The sequence below is a fragment of the Zootermopsis nevadensis genome, unplaced genomic scaffold, assembly GCF_977971745.1.
Source record: "Zootermopsis nevadensis isolate Lab colony 2312 unplaced genomic scaffold, Znev_1.0 Znev_ptg000017l, whole genome shotgun sequence".
Taxonomy (NCBI): domain Eukaryota; kingdom Metazoa; phylum Arthropoda; class Insecta; order Blattodea; family Termopsidae; genus Zootermopsis; species Zootermopsis nevadensis.
The window spans coordinates 10,295,087-10,306,981 of record NW_028259149.1 but is presented as its reverse complement, the minus strand read 5'-3'; the positions used below and the strand labels follow the sequence as shown (position 1 = coordinate 10,306,981).

The 11,895-nt window shown below is 33.3% G+C and overlaps 1 protein-coding gene across 3 annotated transcripts in view; it reads right to left on the bottom strand.

Moving 5' to 3' along the window:
* AP-1sigma (AP-1 complex subunit sigma-2) overlaps nucleotides 1-11,895 on the bottom strand; it is a 28,045-nt gene that overhangs the window by 4,584 nt on the left and 11,566 nt on the right. For 2 of the 3 annotated variants that reach the window (XM_022072701.2, XM_022072703.2), the window contains exon 5: nucleotides 2,406-5,735. The exons of the other annotated variant lie outside the window; for it this stretch is intronic. In XM_022072701.2, the coding sequence (XP_021928393.1) occupies nucleotides 5,691-5,735 (45 nt within the window). In that variant the 3' untranslated portion in view covers nucleotides 2,406-5,690. Of the gene's footprint in view, nucleotides 1-2,405; nucleotides 5,736-11,895 lie in introns of those variants that run through there. 3 annotated transcript variants of the gene reach the window in all.

Sequence of the window (11,895 nt, the reverse complement as noted above, 5' to 3'; positions counted from 1 at the left end):
ACTTGTGCTGATTAAACACAACCTAAGATTAGCATTAATAACAAGCAACATGGATGCAATCCTAAATGTTCTCAAGGCATTAAAACATGCAGTGAACCAAATTTACAGTGGACTCCACTCAAGCTTTCTATACCCAGGAAGTATAGTAAACAAAAATAATAAATACAGTGCATGTACTAGGATCCCAGATTTCACGCAATTTCCATCCAAATCTCTATTTTTACATTATGAATGAAAAGTAAAAACTAGCAGAGGTTCCACATTTCTTTGACTCTCTACAGGGCAGACAGGTCTTTCCTGGGAATGGTGTATTTACTGAAAAATTCATTGAAGGAAACAAGGTACTGTCAGAAATTCTATTTCACTGTGAAAGTGAGCAAACAAATACTTATGTTTACCAAATATTTTCTTTCCACATGCTTGGTATATATTAAATTGATCAGGAATATTAAGATGTTAAAACTGGAATGTAAAGGACTACAAGTTCAAAAGAAATCCAGCTCATTCAGATGTACATGACACAACCACCACAAGCAACAGCAACCAACAAAACTATACTAATCCACCACACTGAACACTTACATACCAAATAGTAGAATGAAGTATACAATAAATGTAATGTATTCAACTGATTCACACAGGAGAAGTGAGGAAAAAATTGGTACACCAGTAACTGAACTGTCTTAAATCTATACGGTAGTATCAGTTAGACATGAAAAATCTAATTGAATAATGCTACAGGTACAAACACAATGCTATATTTAGACAGGAACAAGTGTAACCATCCTAAATAACTATAAACCATAACTGTTTACAAAGTATTATATTATATAAACAACACAAGATTTGGAACTTGTCACAAAATTTCTTGTCATTACTCTTTACTAATAAACACAACTTACTTATGTCACCTGAAAACTGTTTAAATGTAAAGAAACTTTAAACACTACACCATGTGATTCACATATACAGGCTCCAGGAGTCACAATAGACAATATCTAACAAATATTAATTTGTATTTTAAAACTAACTTGTTTACATCTTCACTTATTACTATAAAATAAGGGATATAGGCAAAAACGTTGTATGCAGGGTACTTCATATTTTTTTTAAATGGGCAACCAACTGAAATCAATGCACAAGTGACTGGTAGAATGCATGATGATACAAAGAACATATGAGGACTATTTCACCAAAACACATCTCACCGCCTATTTTGGCAACAAATATGCAATAAGTATGATGGTGTACTGAATTAGTTCCCATGTTAAACTACATGGTATGAAAGGATATAAAGCAATTTATGAATATATTCAAGAGCAATGCATATAAAATTTGAGGTTTTCAGAGTGATAAACATGTGGTCTGTGGTTATATGGCTTACAATACTGTGTAGCCTTATAAGTGGTTTTGGAGGAACATATCACCTTCAACTTTATACCCCAAAGATTGAAGCATTGTGTTCCCATCAAACATTAGTAACCACGTACAAGTCTATAAGGCTTCATAATCCAGAACACAATCCACAACAGACATGTATCATTACATTTAATAAAAGTCCATTTCATATGCTTTATTGAATATTTAGTAAAGGTCCATTTTATAAATACTTTCTATATCCACCTATCCATGCAAATTAAATAAGCCTCCATATGCCTTAAAGGCACTGCTACTATCTTCCTTCAAAACTACAGCAATAGTTACAAAGCATTACCAGTACATGCTAATAATTTTACTGTTCATATTATTACACTCATGCACTGACAAGAATTTTGGTGCCACTAAACATGTGCATATCACTATGTCTTATGCATCCACATTTCATGAAAATAATAATTTATTTCCATGGAGCAGTCTTTATTGGAAAATTGATGGTCACTCAGTTGGCCAAGAAATCTCCACCCTTTTATGAAGCCTGAAAATTTAACACTGTATTCATAACCCACCACTGTACCCTATCCCAAGACAGTTAAATCCACAATATATTTCTTTACAATCCACTTAATATTATCCTCTCTACATTTATATTTCACAAATGGTCTCTTCTTTCCACGTTTTCCAACTAAAATAATAAACACACTTCTAATTTTTCCCATGCCCCACAAAGCTCATCCTTCATGATCTTGATTTCATTACCATGGCATTTGCTGAGGAGCACAAATTATGAAGCTCCTCATTAGGCAAATTTCTCTATATACTGTAGACAACACACAATGTCCAGCACAATTTCAGTGCAATGAGAATGATGATGTATTACATCTACACTCTTATGAAACAAATCCTAGTTCAACAAAACATTTTATCCTGTAATTCCCTCTCTCATCCCCTTTCCTAGACTATAGTCTATTAGGAAATTATGGGCACAAGGAAGAATTCTGCAATGAGAGTGAATGATCACCCAAAAGTCAACAAGAAAATGGGCTTTATTAAATCAACATCAACATTTTACCAGCAATATGAATATTTTAAATTGAAACACACACATAAACATCACATTTATAAGCAGATTTCTGGAAAAATTAATTTATTTTACATTACACTTCCTATGTTTGATATAACTGAAAAACAATGTGTAGAAACATTTTCACATATTTTATGCTTAAATTTTTAAAAAGTATTGCACAAAAACTTTACAAGAAAATGCTTTTATTACTGTGGAAAGCTGAAATCTAACAAAGGTCTACATTTCCTTGTGTGCTAGTAGAGAGCAGTTTGGCACTGTATACTTTAACGAAGAAAAAAATATAGGCTGCTATCAACTTTAACTGAAAACAAATGTCACAATCTTCTATCAATTCTGTTAAATTACAATAACTATCTACAAGCTGTCATAGTAGGGTACAAATGCAAAATTTGAAAAGTCAAAACAGTCTTTGTCTGACCTTATTTAGGTGAAGCCTCAAACAAAAAAGGGACAAAAGCACTCTGACATTAAACCTTCCTGACCATGAATAAGACAAGACATTATTCGTCACTGATTCTGAAAACAAGAAGATACAAGAAAGTCCTGTTCTCATATGTGCAAAATCAATACATCCTCAATGACTTGTACAGTTACATGAGGTGAGGAAGCTGCCAGGGTTGGATCCACATGAACCAGAAATATAGACAATCTGTTTACAACCTAATTTTTTTAAACAATCTGTGACTGTACAAGTAAGAGATATCCAACAATTCTGTGAGGTTCTCGTGATGTTAGGTTTACTTTCCTGTCTCATTTAATCCAATGTAACAAGGTTTACATTTCTTTAACAAAATGGTTTAGAAAATTAAAATTTAAGTTATTATAACTTAATAGACAATAATTTAAATAAACTATCATATGAACAGTAGACCTATCAGATATGATCAAGACATTTGTTCAATTTTTAAATTAATGTCTGCTGACAAGCTTTCAGCAAAAATATCATGCTTTGCGACGATGCTAGAGGGACAAGAGTTATTATAAACATTTAAATAGGAAACTTTATGGGCCTCATGTGGAATAAATCCATTGTGCTTTTTGACACAGAGAAGTTCTAAAGGATTTTTGGTTTTATGTAATCAAGGGGTTACAAAAGTTGAAGGGTTAGCTCCATAACAGCAGTAAATCTCAATAAAATATGGAGTTGTGCAGATGTCAGTGTTTATGTGAACAGCAATTACTGACCATGTGCATAGAATCTTCAAAATACAAAGTTTAAAAACAATTTCACAAAGTAATATAAGACAGAAAATTTTTCATAGGGCTGTAACTGTGACTGTATTATATTAGAAATAAGATAACATAGTAAAATAAGTATTTAACATACATTAATTTTCAAACATTGACCTGCCTGAAAACTTAACTAGAGTGTGTTCTTTCTTCCATTACTTACTTTAAACTTCATGTGAATAACAGCAAAATAGCAACAGATTCCCATGGTCCTAGCTTACTCTTTTGTTCACAATGTAAGTTTATTACATATCCTTTAAATATTTTATATTCAGAGAAATTCTTGTGTTACATATATGGTTAATAAACAATTTTTACTATAAAAAGAAACAGCATCCTTTGAATTTGTTGAAAAAGAAACAAAGTTATGAGTTACACAAATTACTTAAGGAATGAAGAGAGCAGGCAGTCATTAAAGTCACAGTAAATGTCTAAGAATAAAATACCCCTTTTGCAGTAAAAAGTAGTCCACAAAATACACTGAACAGTTTCCTACAACACTAAGACCAAAATGAATAAATACACTACTTTATAAAATTTATAGCTAACAGGACTTGAATACAGGTCATCTAACTGTCCAGCAGTGGAGACTGTAACAGGCATTGGATCATTGTTATTTCACAGACAAGATAATTTTAAATAATTATGCAGTCTTTGAAAGAACTGCAAAAAATGAATGCATAATGGGGAGGCAGTGCCTGCCCATCCATGTACTTCATCTCTGAAACTACATGACTAACATAGATTAAATTTGGTATTGGAAGTCTAAACTAAAAGCTATTAGCTAAATATAAATTGGTCTGTATCAGTCTAACATGAAGCTGAAATTAAACTTCACTATTTTTCTCAAAAATAAGCAATCAGATATAAAATTCTACCAGCATACTATACAGATTTTGTTATGATCCAGAACTCATACTCAAAATCCCTTTTGATGTGGTACAAATTAAACAAAATTCAAGAAAAAAATAAAGTGCATCTATATGCAACATACTTTTATATGCAGTAAATAAACATTAAGGATAATGAAGTATGCATAAATAACAAAGAAAGCATTTGGAAAATATGTGCACTCCAAACTGGAGTATGCCATCATCTATTCTTGTTTTTAAGCGGGGTGGCACAAAATCAAAATGGTTACCTGATTCTTACTACAATAAAACTGGTGCAATGGAATGTGTTAAGTTCCTTGATGGTATGACCAGTGATTTATTTTAATATTGTGATGATATATATGCTGTTCTGCTCCTCTGTAATGAGGAAATACACAGCAGAAATAAGGCAAGAACACCATATGATAAAGACTCTAGTGCTAAACTGTGCTGGTAAGAAATAAAAGTACAAATGATATACATTACTAATAAATGAAATTAATTTATGTAATTATGGTTGCATCATGTAACATCCAATGCTCTCTTGTTCTAATACACAAATACTTCCACTGCTGTCCAGTTACAAAACCAAAAACAACAACAATTTCCCCAATTCCTTTAAACTGCCTTAAATTTAATAATGGGCTGGCATTAAATTTATTACTTTCCTTAATTCTTTATTATTATTATTATTGCTAATTTAAAAGATATGGACACGTTATTTTTGTTAGAAAAGTTTCATATTATGAATTCTATTGCTGCAGATTTCAAAACTCTTCCATTTCAAAAGCATAGGTAGATAAATTAGCTTTCACTGACCTGCAGGCCAAGTTCATGTTGTCAGTCTCCTTAAATGCTGTACATCAGTTTAAAAAAATTCTCTTTAAAAATATGTGCACTAAAATGTTTAGAAATAAAGCTAACTTCATGGTTATTCAATTTATGAGAGCCAAACAAAGAGACGAAAAGCAGAAGACTGAAGGACAATGAACAAATCAAAACAGAACTGGTAGAAATTTCAATTTTTTGCAGTGTTCTGATGTCATGATGAGTTAAAGAAGACTTCACAAGATGTTTGTTGGCCAGTTGCTTGAAGTTTTGAACAATCTTGAGTTGAGTTGGAACTACAGAAGCCCTATCTCCCTCAGAGCCCCTTCCACTGCTTCATCCTTCACAGGGGAAAGAAAATCAACTGTTGCAAGACTCTACTGACCAAAATCTATTGCAGGACTTAAAGTAATTCAAAACCATGCGATATATGAATTAACACCTGAAAAGTTATGATCTTATGAAATATAGTAGATCATTCTGCAAGTATATTTAAAAAACACAGTTTTAACTGTATGTTGCACTACTTCTCTTACAAATATTGTTTCTGCTAGTGCCACACAATCTGGTCCAATTCACTCAAACCAATAGTGCAACCATCTTTCACTAAGTAGGATCTGAGGTGTTCACATCGGTCAGTCTGAAGATGGATGTCTTCTGGGTTGCTGTGCCATGTAGTGTGGTAGAAGTTTACCGCCCTGATGATGGAGGCAGCAAGGGCCTCTGAAACGTCGGTAAACTTCTATCAGACTGCACGGTGCAGTAACCCAGAAGACATCCATCTTCATCTTTCATTAACCCCATTCCCACTTCTCCAAAAGCCAGAACCTCTTATTGTAACAGAATTTTTCCATGTATAATACTTTCTTGAATTATACATTAATTACATGAATTAAACTGCTTTTGGTATGAAAAGATACAGTTCCCTGAAAAATATTTTCCCCACAAGTTCCTAAGAATCCTGAACATGGTTTTGAAACAGAGAAATTTAACCTCTATATTTATCAAAGCTCAACTGCACAAATTTCTGACACTACCACTGGTACCCATCAACAAGCTAAGCACACACAAAGTAATAGCAACTTGATTACAAGAAAAAACTCACTCTGAGCCCTGTGATTAATGTTACTACACTACAGTATATAACATTTAAAAAATTAAAAGTAAATGAAAATAATGCTTGTATATATAGGAAATAATTATCAATTCATATTTAGTATCCACCACTCCAAAATAGGGAAACCAGAAACTTGATATATAATTCTGTAAGTCAAATTTAAGGTTCTCATGGCGATGAGTACAAAGATGGCTGTCTTCTGGGCTGTAGAGCTGTGTAGTCTGATTGAAGTGCACCATTTTGAGGTCCTCGTAACCTCCATCATCTTGGCATTCATTGCCCTGATGGAGGCAACAAGGACCTCTGAAACAATGGTAAACTTCTACCAGATTACACAGTGTTACATTCCAGAAGACTGCCATCTTACTGCATTAACTGTTTAGGTAATGCAGCTTAAAATAAGAGAAGTGAAAATGGTTCAGGAGGGACATATGCCATGACATACTTACAAAATTTGTGTATTTTTTTTCCAAAAACACTTTTAGGTAACATGCATATGACAGAACCACATTTGGTTACCATTTTTGTCTGTTAGACTCACCCGTTTACAACATGAGCAAGTCTTTTTCAGAAAAACTCTCAGACTGGATATGTGCAACTAAAGAATATATCTAAAGAGATTAAAAGTATCCTTACAATAAATATGCAAGGAGTGACTGAAAAAACACCATAAAACACTCCTTATTACTAAATCCATGGAGCAGTTCATTTTGAAAAGTTAAACAGTCACTCAACTGTCATAATATTCCATTGTAATTAAACCCAAAAGTTCATTATCATATTCAGAACAGCTTGCCACTGAGCTCTGCTATGAGCTAAATGAATCCAAACCACATCCAATTTCTAAAAGATCTATTAGCCACAACTTGAGTGGTCCAATTGGCTGTGCTTAGCAGCAGTATACCTCCAAGCCATGAACCCTGGATTCAAAATCTGGTTAAAGCCCAATAATATTGGAATTCAAGTCCCCTGTGCCCATATGACAAAAATTAAAATCTGTTTTTACATTATTCTTCCATCAATGCCTTGGTGACAAGTGGTATCTTCTTCTCTTCAAGTTTTCTACTAAAATAATTTTGTATGCTTTTCTCATCTCACCCATTAGTGCTAACAGAATACTTTGGTCTCAAAATAAAAGAGCCACTTATGTGGATGTTCATGTGATGCCATTGTTTCCCCGAGTCAAATATTAATAAAACAATGTGTCAATTCTGTGATGATACTACTCACCCATCATCTTGATCTCAATATTGCAACTGACAATGCTTTTATGATGGTAATCAAATGAAAATCCAATGTAGCTGAGCAATAAGTATTCATGTACACTCCTCCCTATTTGTGACAGTTCCTTCATCTGAGAGCACATAACACATATTAAAACAACCACTTTCATTCCTAAACACTTGTATTTTTTTTAAGTAACCCATCAGCTGTTTCACTAAATTCTGCATAAAACTACTGCATTTGTCCTACAATATAGCTTTGTGCCCTGTCATCATAGCATGGCACATCCTCAGGTTGCAGATGGAGGAGACGGTCTCCAAATATGGATGGTAGCCGTAAATATGTTGAAGAGTACGTGCAGAAAGTTAGAAAGTCATGGTCGTCCAGCACATGTACAAGTTGGACCCAACTACATCTCACCACACTAAGTAGCATGTTAAAAAATGTCACTCAGGATCCCAAACTTTTATTTTCTTTGGTATGACTAAGCAAAGGTATCTAAAATCAAGGGTGATGAGACGGGTGGAAAATGCAATGATTAAAATTTTGATTGGAAAATTTATATGGAAGAGACCACTTTAGAGATCTAAAACACATGAAAAATATACTATTACAGATATTACAGTAATAAGGCATGAGGGTGTGGACTGGATTCCACTAGCTCAGGACAGGGTCCGGTGGAGGGATCTTGTGAGCAATAAATCTACTTTTTTCATACTTATTGTGTAATTCATATAAGCTGCACACTGCATAGACAAAATATGTCTATGCACTTCATTAAATATTCACATTAAAAAGTTTCAGATTGAAGTTGTGGATATTAATAAGATCTTCTGTCATGTACCAATTTTCGAGCAATGAGTAATTTTTAAAAAAATTAATAAAGTGTGACTCAAGTTTCACATAAAAGAACAATTACATTCAGCTAATTTCTAGTAGAGACTAATGAAGTTCATCACAGTACGTTCAACAGTTCTGAAGAAAAAACAATGCATACAGACAGGACTTTCTCATTATGCATTAATATCATGCACTTGTACAAACAATGTATAAATACAGTACGAACTTCCAATAATTCCATAAATTTTATTTCCATTAACCAATCCATGTTAACAAAATATGGTCATGGCTGTGTGTTCAGTTCTGAAACACATGGATCAAAAACACTTTTCTTTATTCAGAATATGTAATTCACCCTGTCGACTCTTACCAAACCAACAAACCAATGGAGTTACAAATTCAGGTTTTTCTACACCTACCATGATCTGATGTGGTTAATGCACAGAGGCTAATTATTTTATTGCCTGCAATTCATACATGTTAGGATATGGCAAAACTAGTTTAAAACACTCTCTAATCCATATCTAGAGCACAGACATCTTTGTTCTTATAAGAAAGCCTGCCCAACCTGGCAGTAAAATGAACAGAAGATATAGCATGTATGTATTTATTTATTCTTATACATGATGTGAAGCATTCGTGGTGATTGAACTGGTTACACAAAGAGTCTTTTCACGTAACTAACTGACACGGCTAATTGCCCGAGAATATTTTATTGTATTTATTCTCAGTTTATTTAATGCCAGCTAAATAATAGTGTTAAATGACAGTATAATCAATAAATAATAAATTGGAAAGGATGCAGAGATAGCAGTCATGGCTTAATATAAGTTACTGCCTCAACATTTGCCTGATAGGAGGGGGAAAAACACCCTCCCCCAATACCACCACAGTAACATTAGTTTTGCAATATCTTATCATTAAACTTTGTGCAGAGATTTGAACTTGAGATGTCATGAATAAGTAGGAGCACTAGCAATCAGAATGTAATAGTCAGTTACAGTGCATACCTTGACAGTTTGGCAGACTGGCATTTGCAAGTTATGTATATAAAATAAAGGACTCAACATTAAAAAAATGTTAACCTGACTCAGCAACCGGTTAAAATAAAATAAATTACCACAAGACAGGAGTAGATCCAACTCCCAAAATATTACACATATCAAATGTCCAACAAAACAATGTAATTCATCTATGAAACTACCTCTCATCAATTATAGTTTATGTTCTATGAATTTTTGTTTTATGTGAATAAATAATGCTGGAAGTGTACAATTTCGTTTTCAAGTTGTGGGAACAGTAGAAGTGACATCACTGTAGCACCAAACATTACTGTTACATTCAAACCTGTGTTAGTTTCTAATCTGTTTTTAATAATTACATGTTTGCAAATGTTAGTGAACCACACACTTAGTGAATCAGTCTGACAGATCATGCAGAGCTATGTACAAATGGCAGATATTAAACATTGAAACAGATCATGTATTGGCCTAACATTACAACCAATGATCTTAGTGTGACAGACTACAGACTGAACTAGACAGTCATATAATTTCCAGTGAAGAAGTCCTACCACAATTAAACAAGATTATTTACTGCAACAGATAAAGAAAGCCATTCCCAGAAGTATATCAGTAAGACATGCCACAGTTCTCATTACTGATGTTAAGAAAATTTAATTTATTTCAAACCAAAATTTTAAATGTAAAAGGCAAATAAAAGAATAAATAAAGAACAAATTTCTTACCAGTAAAAAACATTTCAAATTGCAAGCACAGCTGTTTAAAGTACCAAAAAAGTGATAAATGTTGAGAAGCCATGTTAAGCAGTCACGTTAAATTAAAAAGAATAATTCTGAAAGCAGATGAAAGGCATTCAACACTTACATATCCTGAAATATATTTACAGCTTTTCAGTTGGGAAAAACTTCCACATGTTTCTGCAATATTTTGCTAATAATGCATGCACAAGACAGAGCAAATCATTCAGTCTACGGTGAAATACAGGTCACCAAAAGATGGGATCAACAGCAAAAGCTATTTAACACCAAATAATATAAGAGGACGATCATGCTCAGTGAACCTGAAAGGACTAGGGAGGGATCACCATGGTCTATTTCAGGTATTATCCCTCCATTCACCTGGACAGACTGACAGAAACCATGAAAATTCTCAGTACAGTAAGTGTCCCAGCTGAGATTTGAATCAGAAGTGTTACCTACGTGCTACCTCTTATTCTGTCGTGTCCTGCTCTGTTCATGTTTACATTTAACCCGAAGTGACAGCCCCACTATGGTTGCTAGGTTTTCCAATTATTTCGAAACCACCAACAAACACTTTCATGTCATGCTAAACCATAAAAACAACTTTTGTATTCACCACTCTCTTCAACATTTTTCTGTCTTTCATTTCTAAATTATTATATATTATTTCTTTTACGCTTTTTTATTTTCCACTGTATCAACACAATTACAAATTTCTGAATTATGACAAATAAATACTATCCATACTACTGTAAACACATGTTAATACATTACAAAGAGATAAAGGAGAGACACATCATACACAACACCTTACATGCAAGCTGCCTGAAGTCAGAGAACAGCCAAGAACAGTGGTTGTCTCCGCTCAATTTCAATAGTATGAAAGAATTGACACAGTAGGTTAGGCCAATTGTAGTTTTTGTTTCGTTAGTAATTATAACAATTCAAAGAGGGTCTGCAGTGGTGGATCTGCATTCCTTACAAAAGAAAATAATATAATTACATTTCATATTCTCCCTTCACTGACAGATTTACAACACATAACATGTAATAACACTAATGTTCTTTCTTTAAACACAAAACCTCTGATGTCAAACATAGGTTAATTGTTAGTTTATTGACACTGTGTTATATTAAAATCTGGTACATCTAAAACAAATTAAAAGTATGCTGATAATTAGCACTTCACTTTTGGTAACAGAAATTTTGTTGTACTAATTAGAAAAACTTTACAGGATTTCAAAAAACTAAACACTGCCTTTAAATTGTCAGTGCAGTTTGATGCCAAGTTCAAGAAGAGATGTACTTGTGCATTCTGAGTAAACCTGCGGCGGCGGTGGCGGGTGTTTAACAGGATTATGTTTCATTTACATCCAAGATATGTTTACTGTCTCAGGTATTAAAGTGAATTAAACTAACACACAGTAATACAGATACCATAAAAGTGTTGTATCTTGAGTTTCATAAACTAAAGGGATCAAAAGAAATGCATGTAAGATTATTTAGGTCCTTAAGAAAAATACTCTTAAAATGAATTAAAGCAAATGAAGTTATACAT